General features: G+C 37.6%; 1 protein-coding gene across 1 annotated transcript in view; it reads right to left on the bottom strand.

The window, feature by feature from the left end:
* Positions 1-24,783, bottom strand: part of TRRAP (transformation/transcription domain associated protein) — a 73,248-nt gene that overhangs the window by 5,840 nt on the left and 42,625 nt on the right. The window contains exons 50-66 of the mRNA XM_053991922.1: positions 24,092-24,271; positions 23,633-23,779; positions 22,841-22,960; positions 22,260-22,547; positions 21,564-21,701; positions 21,078-21,190; positions 20,421-20,556; positions 17,903-18,094; positions 15,879-16,074; positions 15,416-15,681; positions 14,621-14,721; positions 12,196-12,397; positions 10,932-11,096; positions 9,146-9,236; positions 7,782-7,981; positions 6,791-7,052; positions 36-261 (exon numbers count right to left, since the gene is read on the bottom strand). Coding sequence (XP_053847897.1) covers positions 36-261; positions 6,791-7,052; positions 7,782-7,981; positions 9,146-9,236; positions 10,932-11,096; positions 12,196-12,397; positions 14,621-14,721; positions 15,416-15,681; positions 15,879-16,074; positions 17,903-18,094; positions 20,421-20,556; positions 21,078-21,190; positions 21,564-21,701; positions 22,260-22,547; positions 22,841-22,960; positions 23,633-23,779; positions 24,092-24,271 — 3,023 coding nt within the window. The remainder of the gene's footprint in view (positions 1-35; positions 262-6,790; positions 7,053-7,781; positions 7,982-9,145; positions 9,237-10,931; positions 11,097-12,195; positions 12,398-14,620; positions 14,722-15,415; positions 15,682-15,878; positions 16,075-17,902; positions 18,095-20,420; positions 20,557-21,077; positions 21,191-21,563; positions 21,702-22,259; positions 22,548-22,840; positions 22,961-23,632; positions 23,780-24,091; positions 24,272-24,783) is intronic.

The following is a 24,783-nucleotide window of genomic DNA, read 5'->3' as shown; positions in this document are numbered from 1 at the left end:
AGAACTACAGCTACCAAAGCAAATCTTTAGGTTACCTTGCTATCTTGATGTAGTAATGTGTTGGCTTTGGCATAAGGAATTCTCCAGGTATCTCTACTTCAGCAGTTTGAGCTGAGAAGTTACTTAGAAAGCGGCACTTTTCCTCTATGAGGAAGAACTTTGGAAGCTGTTTAGTTTTGGCCTCCAGAATTTTGATCCATTTCTTTAGTTTGGAGATAAGGTTGTGGAGTTTCATTGACCCTGGCACACTGAAGTCAAAATCTGGAAAAAAAAGCCAAACAAACACAAATTACTCAATTCAATAGTGCAAACCAAACACACACACCCCCAGCTAAGCTGAACCTGAACTGCCTCTAAAATACAGGCTCTGTTGAGTATTTCAATTTTCTATAGAAAAGCTTTTTGCAAAGTCCTAGCATTATATAGAACAATAACTTAAACCTGTCAGAATCTGCTACCTCTTTTCTGTATACAACTCTAAAATATTCTGTTATTTAGTACATAACAAACTTCCTAAGATTTTCCTGTTTTACAGCCACACAAACATTGAAAAGCATATAGTGAAAAATTTAAATACTATTACTGTATTGAATTCTCTATATACTGCAACCAGACATACTGCATAGAAAAAAAAAAAACAGTAAAACTCTGAATTATTACATCAGACCACTTAGTGAAAGAGGAGAAGTAGGCTTACTTTATAGCACTATAATTTTCTACCTGTTTAATTACAAACCATTTATTTATTTATTTAAAATCAGTAGAGACTTTTTACTCCTAAAATGGATGAAAGAGCCCCAGTTGAAGATACAACATAGAATCCACGAGGAAATGCAGGACAAACAATAAAATTGTTATTATTACTATTCTTTTCTCAGTTGCAAGAAAATTCTTATTCTTTCCTATCTTAGACAACAATTGAAAGACACTACAGGAAGAACAGCCACAGCAGCCCAAGAAAAATGACAATATCATGCAACAGCCTGCTCTTTCCACTGCAATGTCAAGAGTATCACAGAGTGAGAATATCTCCTTTAATCCACATGCAGGTGAAGAAGGAACTTTCACAAGGTCACTATATGGACTTCAGTACATTATGCAAGTAATTCTGTAACAGGAATCACTGCAATACTGAGCATTTTCTGGGCCACACCAACACCATCTTCCCAACACTGCTCTCACTACAGTTTCAGACAAAGCAAATAATAAATAAATAAATGTCTTCGAATTTCCCAAAAGAGGGAAAATGAATAAATTACATACGTGAAATGATGGCTCAGCATTTCAGTGCCACAACAATGAAAGATTAAACACACTTGGATAAGAAGACAAACTACTCTCTGTAAACCTCATTAGTTATGGCATCCCAAACTGTGCAAGTCAACCAACAGACTTGAATTTTTAACTCATGTCTACTCCCTAGAAGATGCTGTTTTAAGCTCAACATGTCTCAAGTGAAAAAGCAACTGAAAAACACCAGAGAATGACAATTCAGTATTTCTGAGATTTGCAGCTAGAGCAGAATGGAATCTTCAGTATTATTCAATACAATGGAAAATTAAGTCTTAAAAATTAGTTTAAATTTTCTTGCAGAACCTTCATTTCAATATGTCATATACACTCAATATTTTCCTAAGTTGACAAATATACCAAAAACCAAACATGAGCGCTGCTCAGAAAATTTGACCACATAAATATGCTACAAGCATCTGCCTGCAAGTGTGCCAAGAGTGAATTAAGTATGTGCACACAGCAATTACTGCATTATAAAAGTTTTTTCAACCACAATTAAATCACTCAAAACTCTGATCGTCCAAAAGACTTACTCCTAAAAACAACTTAAAATATTCATTTAGCCAGCAGAGTTCCTGTCATTCTACACATACACTCTCCTATGTTATTTTCTTTAATCCACGACTCTAATGCCAAAGAAAACAATGCACCTTAGGATTGCTTTCATTTTGCTGTTCTGCTACCTAAATAAATATCAGAGAACATATAACCCAACATATTTCACTGTTTATCCACAATAAACTGATATGCTAAAATCTGTCAGTGAAAGACCTAAGTTTACCAGCCTAAAACAGAGCAAAAAAACAGCTCATACAAAATCCTTCCCACTTCTGTAGGAAAAAAGTCTATAATGAAAAATACAGTTTCATATTTATGGATGTAATATTCCCTTTTCTTTTTCTGCCTGCTGTGGGCAGTGCATCTACTGCAATATCACTGTAAAACACTCTTATTAAAATCCCAAGCCTACCCTCTAGTGAGCAGGGGGAGTAAATCATTTCATCAAAGTGACAAAATTATTGCATCATTTATCTCCCGAATCTCTGAAGTGCAGGAAAGTACCCTCAAACTGCAACTAGTTTTTGTGCTAATGTGAATCAGCCAAGAGGTAAAAACACACATCAATATATTTTCCTTACAAAAAAAAGTCACTCAGTTCACCACAAGAGCAGCTCTAGTTTGCTGAATGCCTATTTTAGGATTTTTGTTGTTCTTTTGTTTCCCAGTGGCAGATGGGAAACACTGAGAGTTCAATTAGTCTTTCTGCTCATGTCACAGAGAGCCCATCTGAGAAGAAAAATCATTTCAGCTGGAAGAAAGGGAAATACAAGACCAAACATTATTAGTGTACAAAGTCTCTCTGCTTTGCAGACATCTCAATCTATATAAACAGTGGTTTTGTTTAAAAAAAAAATCCATTTCTTCAGTAGTACTGGAAAACACCTTTTTCAAGCTAACACACACTGGTCTGAAGTAGCTCACTACTTGCACCACTTGTTCCTAAAAAGGATGGGAAGTTTCCCCCCTCATCCTTAATGGGGATTTTCACAGAAGGCCATGGCACAGACTGCAGTGGAAGCAGTTTGCTCTCTCTTCTCAATGCTGCTGAAGTCTCTTGCCACTCTCAATGGAAGGAGAAATGGGGCACAGTCTTCTCCCCAGTGAGACAGACCTAAAAAAATCCTGATGCCTCTTAACAGACTTTGATTGAAGGCTGTACCATCATTCCTCAGGAAGAAACACCAAAAAACATACTTGAGGTAGCAAAATTAGAGTATCAAACCCTCTGTGCCCCCCAGTCCCCTTGGCCTACACAACATTAACATGGCATTAAGAAAACAAAGAATACCTCCAAACTAAGACTCTGGAACTATATTAAAAAAACCCTTCTGCTACACTGGAAGAAAATAGTTCTGATCAAAGACAACAGGCTATTAATGCTTTTAGAGCAAGAAACAGTTCACTTGAAAATTTTTAATATTATTCTGACCATAGGAAAAGCCTGATTCGATTAAAGGTTCACATCTCCAGGATCTCTAGCTAAAAAGCCAAGACACCCATCATGTAAGATGTCCCTGAGGACTGAGTTGTAAGCTTTTCTGCACAGAGCAGGACAATTCTTTATGCCCATGAAGAAGATCCAAGCATTCTCCAAAATTGAAGTGCTGTCTTGGTTTTGAAGTTGTTATTCAAACATTTATATACTCTACTTCCCAAAACTTCTTTCCAATCTCACAAGAAGTTTTGGTAGAAACCCATAAAGATTAAAAATCTCAGTGATAGGAAAGCAGAAATATGGAGCAGGACTTCTGGTTTATCACTCAGCTCCAGAAAACCAAGACTGCATAGACCAGACACCAAGGTCAAATATCCATCTCTTCATCTGGATTTCCTGGATAACACCCTGTTATCTAAAAATTACAATGGAAGCAAAGAAAGAGCTACCAAAGCACACTATGTTCACTCTTGAGCAAAAGGGGAAAAAAAAAAAATCCTTAAAAAGGCTGAAAATGAGCAGAGCTCTTCCCCCTGCCCCCTCCTAACAGTTCAGAGCCACACTTGGGTTTCAAGAGCTTCCTCCTGACTGCAGAACTACCATGCACAGTGAAGGATTCATTGTGCCGGGGGACAAAGTCTCAAGGAAATTACCATGCCCTTCAAGAGGGTATCTTGGAGCTCTCCATTCATATTCAGCTTGAGAGGAGAGATGGTTGCAGAAAGAAGCTGAGCCAAACTCTAAACTATCATCTGCCCAGAAAAGGACAATTGAGGCAGCTTTTCTGCTGCTTTCACTGCTGAGAGAGCTCTCAAAGGGAGCATTTTTCAGCATTTTCTTTTCTTTGATGTCAAAAGGTTTAGCAGAAAAGGAAAGAACAAAGAACAGATGGTCAAAGAACTATGCATTTGAAGTTCTAGAAAAAAAATTCAAAGTAAAATTTGTTTTTATAATATAACATTAGGATAGATAAAGATGACCTATCACAGTTCCAACAGTCCAGACTGCTACAGACAAAGAATTCAGAATATAAGAAATGGTGTGAGAGTCTCCAGTGGCTCCAAACAGGAATCAAAATACAACTCTGATGTTGATAGAACCAAACCCTGCTGAAAGTGTCTATAAAAAATAGCTGTCAACATTAATCTGGGAATAATTGACAAAAAGTTTACTCCAAGACAGCTCCTTAGCTTGGACACTTTTGAAATGAAAGGCAACCACTGTAATTATCTGTCCATCATCCAAATGCAACTGGTACTCAGAACGGGAAAAACAAACATGAACATTGTGGTGTGACAGAAGGACACATCAGGCACATTCTACAACTGGTTTCTTGTAATGGTAAAAAAAAAACTTGCAATTTTCAGTACAGTAATTGCAATCCTATTCAGTTATTTACATATGTGTTATTGTTATTGTAAAATCAATAAAAAACTTATTTTCATTTTCTGCATAATGAATTAAATTACAGAAATTATTAAGTATGCTGATTGGTTTAATTTCTTCTGTTTTCCCACATTTAATTTGTAAATTAAAACACTGAATGTAACGGATTAAAATAAAATCTAATCCAGCACTACGCAAAATAATTACATGTATCCTGCAGACATTCATATTTCATCGTACTTGAAAAATAAAACATGAAATCTTCAAAAAAAAGAAAGTAATTACTGTTATTTAACTGAAGTTTACTAAGAAACACTTTGCATTTGATGACTTTACATGATTTTTATCACCAGGCCTATGTCATACTTTGGTTTATATGTTGTTCCATATAATTCTTTAATTAAGAGAGAACATCTGAAAACCTTAACAGCCATTTATATATCACAAAGATATGCATAAAATAAAAACAGCATAAAAAATACTGGAAATCCTCTCCACTTTTTAACTAAAAGTTGTTACTGAATCATAATTAAACTTCCTTAAATGTTTCTCTAGAAATGTTTTGAAATATTACTTCAGATATTGCAGACTGTAGTCTGGTATTGTATTTACTTTTCTTTTACACCTTGGAAACCCCAGAGCTCTCTGATGCTCACAGGAAAGGAAGTAGGAGCTGCTGTGACAGACCAAAACTAACTCAAATCCAACCAAGCATATCAACAACACTTACAGCAATAAATAAGTGGCTATACCACTGTTGCAATGTAAAGACTATAAACCATTATTAAAAATCAAAATCAAGTCCAAACTTGTATTTAATGTAGAGCATTTCAGCTGGAAGGGATCTACAACAAGCATCCCCAGATCCCTGAGCCAGGGCTGCTCTCCAGCCTCTCCTCTCCCCATTTACACCTCTACCTGCCATTATTCCTCAGTTCTAGGTACAGAATCCAGCACTTGGACTGGTGAGATTTCACCCCATTAATCATTATCCAATGATTTTTTTCCCCCTGCACGCTCCCATTAAAGACACACAAGGTGTTTCTACTTCCATTTCTCTCCCTAGTACACTTCATCCAGTAAAAATTTAATCATATGGTTCAGGACTTTCATTATCTGCTGTCATGCAACTGCTGTGCCTCAGAAAGGACATCGTGCAAAGCACGGCGTGCACCAGATATGTAGGTCACTTCTACAGCTCAGTTACTTTCACAGGATTCCCATCAGTTCCCTTATTTTCACAATATTATCTGCAAAATGCTTAAAAAAACACCCCAAGTCTACTTGACAAACACTCTCAGTTACATTTAAAGAAAAACCAAGGAATTTATGCAAAACTCAAAATTCTGGCAACCCAAAACATCAATGCCAATCAGTGTCACTTTGTCATGTATGAGCTGTGTGGCCTTAACACATTTCACCAAACAAATCCAGCTTGTAAATGAGCTTTTCTTAGAATTTCAAATCAAGATCAGATACTCAAATATGTAACCACTAGTTAAGAGAAAATGAATGAAGCAAAAAAGCTACTTCCCTTAAGTATCTTTTTTTATTAGAACTGATTAAAGTTATTGATTCAATTTACCAGTGATGAAAATGTGGGCAATAGAATTTTTATAATCTAGTTGCCCAAAACACTAAAGTAGTCTTACTCATCAGAAGTAAGCTGTTTTGAAAGACTTCACATAAAATCATCAGTTTGGAGTTCTGGGGTGAAAATTTCATTAAATTCTGGCATCATAGAGAGACAGAGATCATTACTGTCCCTCACATACAGCTAGCAGTTCTGTTCAAATTGCAAAAATATTACACTGAAGTAATCTAATTTATCTTTAAACACATATGTGATCAAACCACGGTTTTCAATAATAAAAATACAGCAATGTATTTATTCTCTAGGTTGATGTCTGTTTTCCACTTGAATTACATTTATTACTGCACAAAAGACAGGAACAAAACTATTTCAGGTTTGCTGAATGACAGAAAAGTGCCTTTTTCTGAATTTTCTCTCAGGAAAGATAGTAGAATAAAAAAGCAGAATGCCCTCACAGCTGAACTGTGGAGAGAAATTTTCTTGAGATTAAAAGCAACATTTAAAAAATTTTAAACATTTACCTGTTGTAAATTGGCCTTTTAACTTCTGGAACACGGGGTCTTGAGCTGTTGCCTGTGCTCTCCTAGCTAGTGACTCTGAGGCTGCACTAGAAAACATGGTGGACACATTGGAGACATTCTCAAGACCTACTCCAAAGGTGCTGACTAACTTCTTGACAAAATTTAGTGTATGAGGAGTGATTTTGGCATCTGAAACGGCTCCACTTTTCTCAAAGGCAACGGAGTAGCACTTTGCCAAGCCCTGCTGCAGTTGTCTGAGAACCTATGAATGAAAAACAGAAAAAACAAAATAGTCAGAAGATAGGCCTTCTGATTTGACACCAAATATTCATTCCCACTGCATTTTATATAGTAGAATTATGCTCTCAAAAACATCTGCTTAAAACTCTACTCTTAAACTGCAGAGGGTCAATCAGAATGATAGCACTGAATTCCATTAGCATTGCAAACAAACTGAGCAGGGGAAATGCTGCTTCACAAAGGACAACTTGCTCTTTCAACAGCAGGTAACTTTTTGATTTCACATTTTGAGACATATGAAAAAAAGGTGATATGAGGAAACCTTTAAATAAACACTGTGCTAGGCAGACAGAACAGTAGTCCAACACTTTGAGAGGCAAGGAACAGCAGAGTGGCAGGTCCATCTGCTCTCTGTTGCAATGCAAATTTCAGGTAATAATCACCACCTGTCACAGACCACCAGATCAAGAAGGAAAGTGCTATCTCTGAGACTTCGTGTAAGAATATACATTTTCAGTTAGTAGGAGCAACAGCTTAAATCCTAGAGGCATTCATCACATAACAGTTCTGCAAAAATCCTGTACTGCTTCCAGAAATAACCAAGATCCAAACTCCAATCAGAACAGTCAGTTCCACAAACATCAGTTTACTAATCAAAACAAACAGTTATGCTTTGATGGGTAAATATTTTGCAGTTAACTTTCCCTTAGATGATCCATAGATTCATGGAAGGTGCATTGAAGCCAAATACCTCCTCATGCCAGTTCTCTCTGAACCAGACCATCTGATCCACAATGCCTTCCAGAGAGGACAGAAGGGTTGGGTGCAATTCCCGCTGCATGTGCATGATCCTGCTGCATCTCCACATTGGGGCAGTGGCTCTGATGGGCCCGGGGTCTGAGGCAGAGTGGGACTGATTTCCAACTGAACTTGGCTGCTGTTGTCCTGAATCTGAAAAGCGAACATTAAAAAGAATTACATTTCATCAACTTGATATGTGTCTGTTTGAAATAAAATAAATTGTTCCAGGAATTTGCTTGAGATTTACATTAAGTATTAATTATGTATTCCTAGTCTGTATCTTTTAGCACAAACCATCTCTAGCATGACAACTCCATCAGACAGTGATTAAGCAGTTTTGCTTTATCAGATGACCCCCACTAACTCACACAACCCACCCACCCAGCAGTGTTTTTTGGCAGAACCTACAGGGAAATATTTTACTATTGCTGGAAAAGAGTAAGTTATTAGGGTATGTGGGTATCACCTCCTGCAAAAGAGTATCCAAACAAAAAGAAAACATTATTTAATTAGTGCCCTTTCAAATTTTATAAGAAGTTTAGTGAACTAATTCCCAAATGGAAAGGGCAATTAAATAAACAATGTACTTTGTAATAAAGAACACAGAACTGAAATGAGAGTTCTTCAAGTAGCTCTCCCAGGATTCCCAGGAAATTATATGGGACAAAAGAACAACTAAATTCTATGGAATCATTTGACATAACTATTCCAAATGTGATTTGTTCTTGGGAAAAGAGCTGTTGTGCAAGTTGTTGAATACTTTTCCTATCTCCCAAACATTTCTCAAAGCCAACATTGCTTTTAGTGCTGTAATCTTAGATGCTTATTTTACTTGAAAATTCACCGTAAGAAGTTATTATGGAGATAGAATTTTTTCAAGTGTGGCTCCTTTGAAAACAAACTAAACGTTGTATGGTTCATGCTTCCAATGAAAATTAGTCTAGAGAATCTTAGAAAACTGTGACATTCTCTTGTATTTATAAACCAAGAATTTTCTGCTTCTCCACAAATTTATCAAGATAAACATCCAGTGAAGAACGTGTGATTCTCAGTAATTAAGGTGACATGAGAACAAAAGAGATGGAACTCCTCTTGGTGAGTATTTTATACAGGAAAATTCAAGACAGCTCAAGTCATCTGCAGGTTTAACTTCCCAGAAACAAATCAATGCAAGCAGAGCTTATCAAGAGTTTTCTTCCTTAGCCTTGCTAAGTCTGTATGTTTTCTAGAGAATCAGTTTTCTCTGTAACATCCAGTGAAACTTAACAATTAAGTTACAAAGAGCCCAAACAATTCCGTGAGGACCAAACTCACCGCTCTTGTAGCGCTCTCGCTGTTCTATCTTCAAGGTCAAATAGAGGGTCCTGATAGGGAAATAAACAGCCTGGGGATAGACTCTTCCCACCTATTTGGAGATACACATTTCTCAGTTAAGGAATACTGACTACAGATCACATCAACACAGATTCTCTGGTAAATTAGTCCAATTCAGGAATAATCAGCTCTTTGTGTTAAATAACAGCTTATGGAAATTAAAGATTCTTTCAGTAACAGGAGCCTGAAGAGGATGAATTGGTAGCTCCCTGCACACACTGTTAAGACATTACCTAATTAGGGTTTCCAGATCATATTGCCTAATAAACCTGAAAGCAGCATAATGTCAGAGCTCCAGCTGGGCCAGCTCAAAGATCTTACTCATGTGTATAATGGAAGAAAAACAGACATAATGACAGCAGTTAGTCTTTAAATTAGGCCACAATTCCCAGCAAGCTCCACGATACTTGATAAGAAAGCCCATTAGAGAGTAACTTTACTCCACCTAATTGTGGCACTTAATGTAAGGGGATACCAACTGCACCCAAAAATAAAACCAGGATTTTATGGCTTCCATTAAAAAAAACAACCCTAAAGAGATGTTGACATTCAGCATCCCATTTAAATCTGTAAATCTCAGTATCTATTAAAGGAAAGAAACCATTTCTATACTACCTGCAGTACAGCATATCTTAAGACATCATTTGTGGCTTCTTCAGCCACAATTTTACTAAATCACAGATCCTTTCTCCATCCAAATGGATATGGTAAGTGGTGGAAATATAGCAATGGGATTGAAGCATTCAGTAACCTGATATTTATGACAGATCACTAACCTGACACACACATGCTTCATGCTGTAACTCAAAAGTTATTTGAGGAGAATTGTGGAGTTTTACAACTGTAACACAGAAAATATGGCATTTTTTGATTTCACACTTCTTCTGTTGACCTGAAGTTTAAAGGCAAAACAAACAGGAGTATCTGTGATATTTACAAGTCTAAGCTCCAACTAGTGTATGAATTCTGAGCAAACACTCACTTCTACAAATTTTATACAGATCTCAACAAATAAAGTGTCTACAAAGTGTTGAAATGAGTATTTTCTGCCAGAAGACAGAAAATACAGAAAAGACAGTGGTATTGCAATACCAGACCATAGAATACCCTGAACTGGAAGGGACCTGCATAGTCAGTAATTCCATATCTCAAAAATCAAGAGGGGAGGGAAAGAAAGGAGTTCTGTGAAGAATTCAGCACAACAGTTGTCCTGTGCCAGTTTCCAGGAAACAGTGGAGCAGTGTAGGCCTGGAATTCAGGTATTGTGAGAGCTTCCCATGGCCACCTGTGCATTAATGGGACTTCACAACCATTTTATATCAACCTGAATGAACAAACACCAAAGCACTTCCAGAGAGAGTTTGCCCTTTAGCCACAAAAGCTAACCATTCTTTACTCCTACTTTACAAGCATTTTTACCTATGTATTTTATGTGTTCTACCTCATTCACAAAAATCTATTAAATAGAATTCCAGAGGGAGAGCTATAATGCCTCATGCAAATAAGGATACAATTTCACTGGCTTTAATCTCAGTAAGTAAAACTCACTTTGAAATTCAAAATATCCTGCTTAAAGGCAGAAAATACCATTTTTAACACATCAACAGTTGCAAACAATACCATTTTTAAAGCTTGACATTTTTGTAATTTGATTTTAAAAATATTCATGTGTCACCTCACAAATGAAGATTACAGACCATAAGGAATTAGAGATTATCTTCAGTACCTGACTGATGAGGTTGAGGAGGAGTTTGCCCTCTGAGCCAACCAGGCACGTCAGCAGCTGTGGGATCCAGGCCAGCCACTGGATGGGTGGGACACCAATACAATACTTGTCCACAGCATCTGCCAAGGTGTTCTTATCATCATCAAAACTCAGCAGCCAAAGAACCTAGAAGAGAATTTTAAGAGGCTCTCTCAGTGCTTAAATTTAAGACACATCAATCACTATGATGCACAAAAGCAGAGATATTTTATTAATGACTGTGGAGTCCTTGAAAGTGTTAAAGCTGCCTCAGAGACAAGAACTTACATTCATTGTGCCTGGCCAATGCTATTTTTTCCCTCAGAAATAATACTTAAAGGATGCAAAAAATAAATCTAAGTGTACCCCTTACTATGAAATAAGACAGAAAAGATCAAATTAACATGACTGCATTCCAGAAATTATTTGGGGTTTTGGCTGGGGGTGTGAATAAAAATTTAGGCAATTTTACAGAACCTAAAATATGCAACTCAGATAAATGAACCTTGATACAAGAACTTGATTATTTCTCTGGGTGTTCTTAATTACTTTAACTGTCCACCCCTAGTTTAATTTAAATGTAAACATATTAAGCACTGACTAAAAATCATTAACTATTATGCCACCAGACAGGGAGAATAATAAACTTCAGAGTGCTGTTGAGGCCACCTTTAATCTCAGACAATATTTTCTGTGTTTTTTTCATGGTCAGAACAGATTGTCTTCCCTGGTCTGGTAGCATTTTTTAAATTTTCTTCATAAGAGAGATTAAATATCCCTAAACTGAGAAACATACAACACAAATAGCTTTTTTTGGCCAAAACTTTGCTGAATTTCAGAGTAAAACTACAAAAAAGGCTCATCTGGAATAAAATGCAATACTTAGGTAAACATTAATATTATTTATCCATAGTAATGACAAACAGACCTCAAACTATGTTACTTTTTAAAGCACCAAAGGATGCCTTTTTGCAAGTATTGCAAGACACTATGTAGTAGAAATGCTGGATGTGATTTGTCCTTTTCCTCCTACAGAAAGGTTCCACATCTAAAGGAAAACCCAAACACCCTACTGACATAAAAAATCCCAAAATGAGTTATGAGCAACCACATACAGCCCTTTCATCTAAATTAAAGCTTTCCCTCAGTAACCCTTTCTCTAATTGCAAAAACTTGAGCTGAACAATATCCCAGCCCTTCCCAAGGGGATGGAGCTCTAATTCTTTTTTTACCACCCAGACCTTACCTTTGCCAAGTATTTCCTGGACTTGCTCTCGTTCTGGTGGCGACAGGCGTGCAGGTAGCAGGTGATGGCAGACACCCCCAGGTGAAGCTGCCTCTCCTTCACAAAGATGTTCTCCAGGTAATCCCCCCACATGGCCCACGCTTTCACCAGCACGTCGTGCATCTGCACAGCTGCAGAAAAAGCTTTGTTTGCTTCTTCAGACCTGCGTGGTGACAAGCAGGAATATGAGTTTTATATCATTTGGTAGCTGTTTGCTAGTGCAAGTCAGATTTCTGATAGGGCAAGCAATTAGTTTCTTAATACTCAGTGATATTAAGTTTTCTAACTTAATAGTTATTAAGTTTTCTAACTTAACATACAACTGTTTTGTCATTGCTTTACTTAAAGCAGTCTTTGTCATTGCTTTCCTTAAATTCCTTTCAGCACCTACAAAAGTAAATGCTTCATCATGAAAACAGTTTCATAAGTGTTAAAAATCTCACATAGTCCCTTAAAAAATTTTTAAAAGCTCCCAGTGCACTGCAGTGGAAACCCAGGCAGTGAAACTGGGAGAAAGAAGAGAGAATGATAACACAAGGGGAGTGAAGCAAAATCATTTAAACATGCTGCTCCACTGGGCAAAAAAGGAGCAAAGCAACATTGGGAAGATGTTATTTAAGTTATCTTTTAGAGGAAAGCATCTTACTTAACTCCTTTTCCAGAGAAGTTATGAAAAATTTTACAATCAACATTTTCTGGAAACAGTCAGTTCCTCATCCCCACAGCTGTAAAAGTTTCTCTTTTTCAACACAAAAAGTGAAGGAATTTGGAGGACAATCACACAGTTCTGCGTAACCAAAAGATTATTTGTTTGTTACTTCTGAGGTTTTCTCCATGTTTCCTCAAGTGTCACAAGTCCAAAATTTGGCATGATTCATCCCAATATATATACAGCCCTTGAATCTATGTTACTTCTTAGGCATAAAAATAAAGGATGAGAAAACTCCCATAAGCATTACCAAAATGAACAAACTTAAAGTATTTCAAGACTCCTTATTAACAGAAAGAGCATCACTTCTCCCTTGCACAATAAGCATTGAAATAAACCATATGAAAGTAACATGATGCTTGTTTGACTCTTTTTTTAAATTACCTGCAGTGTATTTTTAACATAACAATATTAGATTGGGGGATTATAATACTAAATTTAAATGACCAGTCACTGAAGCATAACTCTAAAAAGGAAAACAGCTTTGTCTGTCATGTGTTGGTTTTTGTGCTACATTAATGTCCTTGCTTTCAGAAGCTTCCTGCACCCTGGATGAAGGTTTGAAGTGAACCAGCCCAGCAACAGCCTGATGGATGACTTTGTATCACTACTGCTCCTTTATAAAAAAAGGACTTCTCTGTCCGTTTTCCTTTCTCCCACTCTACAATCCATCACTCTTGACACCTGAGGTGATTTTTTTTTAAATAGTTTCTATCACCTGGCTCAGCCAATGGGCAGCACAGGAGGATGTAGGAGCAGAGGTGACCTTTAACTTCAGTTTTGTTGACACACAGGTAATCAATCAGCAGTCCTATTTTCAGGTTCAACACTGCCACTGGTCCTAACTGAATCCTTCCTAAATTCCTGACCTCAGCTGTAGTGCTAAAAAATGCTTGTGTGTTTTCTGGTAAGATTAAGAAACCATAAGTACATCAGAACCATGTTTTTAAACAGAAACCTTTATCCATTTTATCCTGAAGGAACAAACGAAGACAATTCTCTGGAAGAATTTAAAAAAATTTAACAATATGGGGAAGGCACACTTTCTTCTCTTTATATCTCAACTACAATTAAGCCAGTGACCATACAAAAGCCCACTGTACCTTCCATCCAAGTAATTGCATTCTGCCTATTTAAAATTCTCTCTTGTAACCACAGAAGAAAATATTCATTATTTCCTGACTTGAATTGTTATGTGAGGTTGCAGTGTACTTGAGATCTGATGGATTTCATTCTGTAAGTGGCCACAATGCAGTGGTAAAGGAATTATTCCACCCATATGTAACACATAGCAAAATTGTCATTAAATCCCATGCCCACTAAGAGCTCTTGAAATCTGAAGGGGTCTTTTTGGCATCACCAAAAAAAAATTGACTGATGAGATACTTATTTATTGAATTAAAGAGAGATATTCCTCAGAATAGTAAAATGCCTGTCACTGCAAAGCAAAACCATTACTACTTCTGTCCTACAAGGCTTCGGTATAGGACCAATCATTACATCTCCAAACTGCAAAGGAACGCTCAAAGATACTTTTACTTTCTTACACAGCAGAGAGAAATTTTAGGCTGGTATAAAGATATGGAATGGCTTTTCTGCTCAAAAAATACTTTATTGAATACTTCAGCTGCATTTTTTCAGATGTGTGCTACTGCCTCTTGCAGCCAACATACTCACTTGTTAATCTGTGCCAAGAACATTCCCTTTAAAGCATAAAACTCTGCAGTCATCTCCTTGGTGAAGTACTTCAGATTGGTTGATTCAATGACTTCAAGACCCTGTTAAATAAGCCTTAGTGAGAAAAGTCTTTTAAAAGCAAAGGCTTTTTAAAAAGAATGTGCCATAAAACAACAGCCAAAATATTCTCTTGAAATTTAAATAGCATGACTTTCAAGTATTTCATTTTGATTTTAAAAAATACAGACTGACAGTTTTAAGTTTCCACTGGCCTATGCAAACCAAATACTACAGACAACATTTAGCAGGTAATTTTTCCACCTTGGCTATGTTATAATTATATTATGTTATATTACAATGTTCATTTACTGGTCAACCACATGCCAGTGGGTTTTGCCTAAAATCACACTTTTTCCTTTTCAACACATACAATTTTACTTTAGTTTGACAGCATCCACCACTCATGAGTCAGACACTCATTTTTTTCCCCATTACAAATAATGCCATTTTCAAAGTCCTTCCATTTATCCATCTTGTAAGATTTCAAAAAACCTACTCCCACTTTACATCTGGGTCAGCTAATTTTTAATATATTCACAGAATCCATTTCAAAGAGGACATTAACTGCTTTGGACTGACAGCATGACTCAAAACAACACTCCCTGCAGGGTATAACATGGCCAAGGCAACTCAGCCCCTGTTGTGGATACAGGCAGCTTGTTCAGATCAATGCATCCGATGGCTCCTGTAATCCCACGAGTTCCAACAATAGCTTCAGGAATAAAGCTGCCCTACCTGCATGCACTCATTTTTGCCCATGACTCCAGCCAGCTGCAGGTAACACTTGACCTGCTGCCGGATCTTCTGGAAGCAGTCCACGATGGGCACGGTGGGGATGGTGTGGATGCGGCTCAGGATGTCCAGGGCCACGTTGACCAGCCCTTGCTTCCGCGCGATCTTCCCGTACTGGATGATGGCCGAGGCCGAGGCGTGGACGCCCAGCATGGCGTTGTTGGAGCTGGGATCGTGCTGGGAGCTGTTCTCATATGCAGTCACAATGGCTGGAAAGGCAACGTGAAGTGTTCATCATGGGAAATGGTGTTATACAGAGAGCAGCACCTTACACAGCAACACACATGACTTAAAATTCAATGAAAATTGAATAAAAATTACAACTCATCAAAATCAAGCCACCGAGAACATATGTGTTGTCTGGAAAATTCTATGATGAATGCATGCTGGACCAGGCAAGACTTACCCTGGTAATGATGCTGTCTCCACATGAAAATGCTGCTCCAGTGGGATAAATCATCTGACACAATAGGTAACCTGTTCCTCCAAGTCTTGACAACAGTCTTCATATCATGTAAGCTGTTGTTCCTCCCCAGATTAGTTGGTTGCAATCCCGCATTTATTTGGGCTGCTTCCTGAAGTTCAATTATTTGCTGTGCTGCCTAGAAAACATAAATACAAATAAGGAACAGACAGAAGATGGCAGCAGTCTCGAACCCACTAAAGGCAGCAGACGGTTTGTTAAAACTTCAACCACCTGAAGAAAAGGCCCACAAACTTTAATGGAATTTAATTACCTGTAGTACAATAAAGCCAGTGTAGTATTCTCTAAGCTACCACTTGGCAGATAACAGTTGTATTCACTGTTAATCAACCAAATGAGATAACTATTTCAGAAAAAAAAAGGCAGTCCAAATTTATAGAGTGAAATCTCTTGAAACAAAATAAATTAAAGTAATATTTTCCTACAATCATCTCAGTATCAGCTCTCACAATAGCTTAACCTTCATCCTACAGCCATTCATCACATAAATTTAATTTTCTCATGGGTATTTAATCACATACTATCTGATATTAAAAAAAAGTAATTACTGCAGTGCAAATTCGAGGCTGCATTTGTACCTCTGTCAGTCACTGACTAATTTATCACTTCTTCACAAGGGATATATACATATTAGATTGTTTTAGAAGCTTGTTTTAATTGATATCTGAAAGCACTTAAATACTTTATTTAGCAATATTAATCTTTTCCTGCTGCAGATGCTGCCATTCTTGAGCATGGGAGGGGGGCAATTTGAAATATGGGTGAAAACTTAGCAGGAAGGAATTAGATTAATTGAGAAGCCATCTAATGCTATTGTGTGAGCTCACAAATTGTACCTATTTACTTGATAACTTCCATATTCATTCACTTTATCTGATGCAATTTATATTATAAAAATTCAAAGGTATGAGCTGCTGTGTGTGCTCTACCCACAGGAGCAATCATTTTATAGAGGTCCTTTCTTAGATCATGTAGACTGGTTATGAATCACATACACAGAGTGAAAATACTGATCTTAAACAATCACAGAGGCCTCTGTATCAAAGAGAACTCAAAGCAAAGTCCTCTGCACTTCCACAGGCAGGGCTCAGTCACAGACCTCTGAGCAATGGCCCATCAAGAAATGATCTCTCTTATGAAAACTGAGATATTCCACAATTTCTTCCCCTGGAGATTAAAGGTTCCCTCCACAGGAACAAGAGTTTTGTCAGGTATATATTTATAGGGTATCTAAACAGGGACAACGCCTAAACGTCACGTGAATGGAATGTTTTGCCTAAATCTCACACTGCCAAGCCCAGCATGATCCTGCCCCAGCCCCACTTCCACACTGGTTCCACACAGATCAGAGAAGACAAGGTTCATTGGCAAGAATCTTCTGAAAGTAACTCTAGGCCAAATCAGATTTTTAAAAGATGGATTTAGGCAACTAATTCTGTTTGATTATACTTGTCAATAAAACATCTACTCTCAAAAATTCTTCTCTTACAGTTGCAAAATTAATTATTTACATTATTAAATCCAAGAGATAACAATAGGGTGTTGATATTTTATACATTTCAAAAGGTAAAATGTGTGTGAACATTTCAAAGGACACAACCATTCTTTTTTCACCATGTAATACATGTTATTTCATTTCATAATAGTTAAACGACATATTCCATATAATCATAATTGTGCCAGGTGCTTCCCAAAAATATTTCTGGAGTTATGAAAAAAGGTGGGTTTAACCACTAACAAGCTCTTCCTGATAAGCAACACGTACTTCGACGAAATAGAAACACACATTCTGCAACTTTGAACAAAGAAATACCACAATGCAAAAACTAACAGTACTATATATATATATATGTTATATACACTAAGATATTTCACACTTGCACCTACTGAAAGTTCTGAGACCTGCTGCTGGAGGACAAGTGGAAAGAAGAAGTCTTTGCTGTTACCTGGAGCAGGGGGGTGTGGACGTGGGACACGACGTGGGGCAGGCGCCGCCACTCGCGGATGGCCAGGCTGCTCGCCATCTCCACCAGCCGCTCGATGAAGTTCAGCTGCTGCTCCTCGGGGTGGCAGATGGCCAGGTACCCCCTGTACATGTTCACCTTCCAGGCCATCTCCTTTGGACAACTCAGTTCCACCTGGTCATGGAATAGGAAAAAAATCCAGTAGAGCTCATTCCTACTCAAACAGTTAATTTTTTGAAGCCTTCTTAAACAAACAGCTTTGATGTTTTAAAAATAATCTCATTTCTTAAAAATATCTGATTCAAGTATTAACATTTATGTCACTAGAGGAGTTTCAGCTCTCCTAAAGTTACTGGCAAGGGCAGGCTGGCACATGAATTGCCAATTCAGCACAAGAGTAGAAGTGCCCATGCCCAAGCTGCTGCTGGGGTATTTTTACACTGACAATTGTAATGCAGCTCAAAGAGCTGAGCCAGCCCAAAGCAGCCCTGCCACAGGAGCAGGAAGCTCACAGCAAACAATTCACCCTGCACAAAGCCAGGAGATGCTTCTCAGCAGATAACAGACACTATGTCTAAAATGCTTCAGGGGTTCCAGAAAGTGTAATGGCAACTTCTCACGTAAAAGGACCCTGTGCCTACCTGTCCCACATCATGCAGCATTGTACTCCCTGTCTGCTCTAGGGCATTGCTAAGTTTATGAAAATAAACAGCTGATATTTTTTCAAGTAATCACAACCAACCTCATTTATGTTAAAGTAATTTCTGAGCACAGGTGCAAAGTCAGGTCATAGTGCTAAAATAATTCATAAAATGATTTTAAACCATTTCCTCAGAATTCTGGAACAGTAGAAATATGGCAACTAAACCCAGCAAAGCACTTGAATTGTGCAGTACCTAAATTCTGTGAACACTTTATAGCAAACCTGCACTGAGCCAGTGCTCACCAGCTGACCTTTAATCTACAACTTTCTCACCTCTTTTTCCTCCACTTTACATCAAGCCCTTTATGGTTTGATGTGCAACACAGAAATCCCCCTGCATTATCCTCCTGCTGATAAACTGTATGGTGACCGTTACAATTGTTATTCCTGTTATCCTCAACTGACTTTTACACCTGAGCCAGCAAAGACAAAGTGCCAGGTAGCATCCTTACACTTACACAGTGAAAATAATCTCCTTTATTATGTTATCTACTGGATCATTAAACACAATGGCAATGTGAGCAAATGGAAATGAGTCTTGGGTCCTATCAAAGGCTACTTGCTATTTTAATAGCTCAACTTTAATGGGTAGATTATTAAAAATCTTTCACAAAGATTTACAAAAACTGATAGATATTTGCCATAGTGTCTGGCCTCTCTTGTGAATCAACCATGGAACTTGACAAAAAACAGCCACATTAAAGAACGTCAATAAAATTGGAGAAGTGAGTACAGCAGCATAGAATCAATTATTCTTTCAGATCCCAATACTTATGCAAACGTGTGCTGACACTTTTACAAGAACCTGAGTAGAGTCACAAAGGCTCCATTTATGGCTTCAGCAGCATCTTCTCCTCAGTCATAAAGTAAATGTCTCATTACTGAAAATACCTCATTTAATATAACTGCAGCTACAGCATATCAGCACTTACTCAGGGTTGTCACTTCCACTCAACTTGCAATTGTCCAAAACCAGAAACTGTCAGATATGATCTATTTCACTCTCTTCAAGCCCAAAGCTTACAATATACTGTACAATATAGTTCTTACTTTAGGCTTTAAAGGTTTCTCAGATATTTCTATACTTAGCCTCTGAAGTTGCATACTTAAATAGTACACAGAATACTAAGCGCTATAAGAACAAAAGAAATTAATTAAAATGTAAATAGCACCCATAAGACAGTTTTTGTTGCATGTGCAGTTTGCTACTTAGACATTTGGTTTCACATTGTATTTTAAACACGTACTTCACCTTTTTATTGCAAATTCTGGCATCTTTAGCAGAGTAATTGCAGTATTGCCCAACTGTATACAACAGTGCAAGAAAGATCTGCAAGCTCCTTTCCACCTGTGATTTAATGCAGTATTCCCACCTTTCAGATTTCAGTTTTACATCTGGTTAATGTTTCTGTATTAATGTATCACAGATTAACAATTCTACCTACCATGAAAAGACAATATATTTCCTTAAAATTAAAACAAAACAGAAAAACAAAGAAACCAAAGAAAAACCAAATCAAAACACACAAAAAACCCCATGTTTTCCATCTTCTTTAGATTAGTGACACCTTATACAACACTTTAAAAAAATCCAGACAATCTACTGGCAACTACAAGAGAAGTCTGCCATCGGCCCCAAGAAGCTGAAGATGTCTGTGCAGCCTGGCTGTCCTAGCAGCCTCAAGAACAATAACCACCAGCTTATTCTCATGGGATGGTTCTTGAAACAGCTGGGATGAAGATACCCAAGGCAGAATGAGGAAAAACTAAACATGAGCACAAAAAGCCTTCACTCACCTGCACCAGAGCCTCCTTCATAGCAATCCAGTTTGAGACCCTCCACGCACACTTCAGCACTAGGTAAGGATTTATGTGACCTTTGGACTGGCCATATTCTGTCAAAGGCTCCCACTGGTTCAACTCTTTTGAGCAACTAGGAAAATCAAATGCAGTGTCAATTTTGTTACCAAAAAAAAAAAAAAACAAACCCAAAAGCTTCAATAAAAGTGACAATAAATGTTTGTGCATCAGAATATTATCTGCATATTTGTCTACAAACAGTCTGCAAGCACTGCAGAAGTTTTATCCAGATGGGAAGACTTTTTTTTTATTTATTTATTTATTATCAGTTATAATACAGAAATCTGTGAACAGGGAAGAGCTGCATTTTGTGTCTCCCAGAACAACCATTTTAAATAGGAAAAACAAATTTTAGCTCCAGTCTGTTTCCACCAATAGCAAATTACATTTTTACAGCAATTCAGGCATATCACTTCTGAGGCTCTGTTAAGGGAATACAAAATAGCTTTTTTTATTCCCTTAAGTTTTCCCTGTATCTGAGCTAAGTCCTGAGGTAAGTTTACTCTCATAACTAATGCTTTAAACCAAGAGCAGGGTATTTTGCTTCTATTGCAGGGTAAAAACACTTGTTCCACATCAGCTTCCAAGTCTTACCGAATCCAGTGGTCTTCCCAGAGCTGGTACTCAGGGAAGATGGAAGGGGAAGCGTTGCTCCGTTCATGCTCTTTTTTAGCCTTCTCCATTGCTTTTTCATAAGTTTCTTGTGCCTAAAGAAAATTCAACCATTCCAGGTTTCCATCTGCTATGTACACAATAAGTCAATACTCTTTTATTTTTTAAAAATGAGTCATAAGAAAAGCTTCATAGACTTTAAAAAAATAGTCAGGTGTGTTAAATTTATTCCTGAATATTTGGCAGCTTGACAAATGTGCACACCCATCAGATTTTCGTGACAAGAATGTCACTTTACCTCAGTATTACAAGGCCTCAAACTATTACTGTAGACAGTAGGGAAGCCATGGTACTTTCCATTTTAGAAGATTCAAGTTAATAATTAATATTCAGAGTTTTTTCCTGCTGACCAGAATATTTATCCTGACTGTAGAACTACTCAGATAATTTCTAAAATGAAGACTCTACCTGTTCAAAAAAGCCATGCTGTTCATAGGCAATGGCTGTTGCTGTCTCTGGGAATTTGCAGCGTTTCTGCCACAGCCCAGCCCACATATCCTCTTCTTGTAACAAAGAGTAGAGCTCAGCAAGGGAATCCAGGATTTCCTACAAGGTTAAGAACACATTTCTCCACAGTTAACTCATCTTTATAAAGCATAGTAGGCAGCAAACCCCATGTTCTACACTGAGGCAAGCTGATAGAGACATGGAAATAGAGAAGGGTTTATAAAACTTATGAAAAGTCTCTTTAAAACTCTACAAGGCAAGAAATTAGTAACAACCATGTACTGAGAACAACACTGCATGACAAAAACATCCTAAGGCTTGCACACTGACTCTTGCCTGTTTTCCCTAACACAACAGATCAAATCATAAAAAAACCCCAAAATCTTTAAACAAGTCAATAATACAACAGGACAAGAGAAAACAGCTTCAAGTTGCACCAGGGGAGGTTTAGATTTCATATTATGAAAAATGTCTTCACTGAAAAGGTTGTAAAGCACTGGAACAGGCTGCCCAGGGTAATGCTATAGTCACTGCCCTTGGAGGTATTTAAAATACATGTGAAATGTGACACCTGGGGACACGGTTTAGTGGAGGACTTGTCAGTGTTAGGTTTTTCTCTTATATTTATTGAAATACCTTATGAAATATGAACACTACCTGTTGAGGAGGAGTTATGCTTTCCTGCTCATAAAATTCTGTTGTCTGTTTAGGCTTAATCTGCAGACTGAGTCCTTTTTCAAAGGCTTGATGTTCCAGCATGAGTGTAGAACGAAACCAGAGGTTGTGAGTTTTACCCAAGTATTTCAGGACACAAGGTCTGATGGGAATGGGAGGAACACACTGTGACATTGCTTCCACAAAGCAGTTCAGGGCACTTGGCTGGCAATCTCGCTGCACCTGATGGCTTCCACTGCACAAGAAAGGGCTTATTTCACCTGCTAGAGCCTAGAAGAAAAAACATAGTATTATCTGTCTATTCAGATTCTTCAATTAGAGAAATCAGATTTAACATCTCTTTAGTACAGGGAACAACCCTCCAATAAGTACATTTCTCTTTGTAAAATGAAAGGCCCTATTTCTTTCAAAAGATGTATTCATACAAGTACACAGCATTCAACAGTCTGAGAATAGCAAATATCTCAAAGCTAGTGAACAAAGTCACCACACAAACACATTTTCCTGGAACAGTAGTCATTTACAAAGAGGAATCTGCAAGTGGGAGAGAGAGAGGTTCTCACATGTTGCTGTCTGTCAGACAAGATTTTCCAAAGTCGTGAAAATAGCTGTATCCAAGTCTTCTCTGCCAAAGGTGTAGAAATATGACATAACTGAACAAAGGCACTCAGCAACGCTCCAGTCTGGAAACAGACAGATGTACAGCAACAGGAAAATACAATTAATCCTGTGGCAAAACAGTCCACTTATACAGTTGTTTCAGTAGTAACACTAATGTCTTTTCACAAAAATGTGTTTCCTTTAGCAATATAGATGCACAACAAGAAATTAATCCTATTTTCATGTTGATCAAGACTCTGATTCATTACTGTAATCATCAAAAAAAAAAAGAAGGAAAAAGGGAAGATGTCGATCATCTTCCTAACAGGAATAATGAGGTTAATTGGATAGAGCTGTTGCTAGTGTGGAGTTATTTAAACATAGCTTTCAGCTAAATTACTTTCTTAGAAATTAGTTAATCATAAAATGCTGATACACATTTTTGATGCTATACCCTGTGTTTGTCATCACTAGTTTCTGAAGTGAATTGTTAAAATATACATACAGTGAAGGAGGATGATATTTAATTTTGTAGGAAAGGGATACAGTAATAACTAGCGATGAAGTGAAGGCTTAAGAATTTTTTACCATAGGCAAATAAGAAACTCCAGATTATAAGAAATGTCTACATAAGAAAACTCAGCTAAAAAATGAGAAGCGCGAGACAGAAAAAGAAAAAAAAAAAAATAAAACCACCTCAGATCAGTTTGAAGTTTTAGGATTGAAGTGGTTTGTCACCAACAACCTGCACCCACCTTCACCTCCCGAAGGGAGTCGAGGAATTTGTCGTGCCGGTTGGTCAGCATGTGCAGCTGGTTGCCAATGTCCTTCTCTGAAAGTTCCTTCGTTTTGGGAGTGCTGGTCTGATCTCCTGGAGCCAACTCAATGTCTATTTCAACATCCTACACAGAAATAAACAGACATCTTCTATGTACTTTTGCTTATTTTCCACAATAGAAAACACCTTCCTGATCAATTTATTTGATCAGGCCTCACTGTTTTCTTCTTCAGTTTCAGATCTGTAATTTCCTAGAGTGCTGAATGAATGAATGGGAGTTCTGAGAGACCCACACATGCTTAAAACCACAAGAGACACGAACAATCTGCACACATCACCTTCATCATACATTCTCCAAAGCTATCTGGTGAGAAACTAAGAAGAGCTGAATTCCACCCAAAAGATTGCTTTTCCCACAGTATTTCCTGTCAGTTACCTCCTCTTTGGATTCGCTGTTCTCCCTCTCCCGAGGCTCTTGCTTGACGTGTGTGACCATGGCAAAGGCTGCCCTGTCGTGGCTGTCAGCGAGGTTGATGACATTGGTGATGGAGGGCAGCATGGCCCCCTGGCAGCTGGTGCCAATCGTGGTGTTCCTCTCACACACTGCCAACAGCAGCTACCACGTGGAGAAGTAACAAGAGTTTTTGAACATGCATTTTACTGCAGAACTTCAAAGAAAACATCACTATGGTTTAATATTTAAAAACAAGATAGAAGTTGCAATAGTAAGTTTAAGACCTTTTTATCAGCTTTATTCATAGAATCTCCTAGGCCTAAAGGCTGTATTTTGTACTTTTTAACACAAGTATTAAATGCCCTCAATCTGCTAATAAATACGACTCTGTTACCCTAAAATGGATGTTCACAGTCACCTTAAATTCATGCTTTAATATGCATATTGTCAAAATAAAAGGTTTTGTCCCATTTTATTTTAAATAACCCAAGCAAAGATGCAATTTCATTTCCATGCAATCCCACCTAACAGCTGTCACACTGTTAGGAGACATTACAGCTTTAATAGTTTTCTTGGAATTTTCTCCTATAAAAATTCTTGGGTTTTTTTCCATAGTCATTATCAATTATAAGAGATTGTTTTCCTTAAGAAGTATTAACCTGGTCATTAAGCTT

This window comes from Vidua macroura, chromosome 16 (genome assembly GCF_024509145.1).
Source record: "Vidua macroura isolate BioBank_ID:100142 chromosome 16, ASM2450914v1, whole genome shotgun sequence".
Lineage (NCBI taxonomy): Eukaryota > Metazoa > Chordata > Aves > Passeriformes > Viduidae > Vidua > Vidua macroura.
This window is presented reverse-complemented; position numbering and strand designations above follow the sequence as displayed.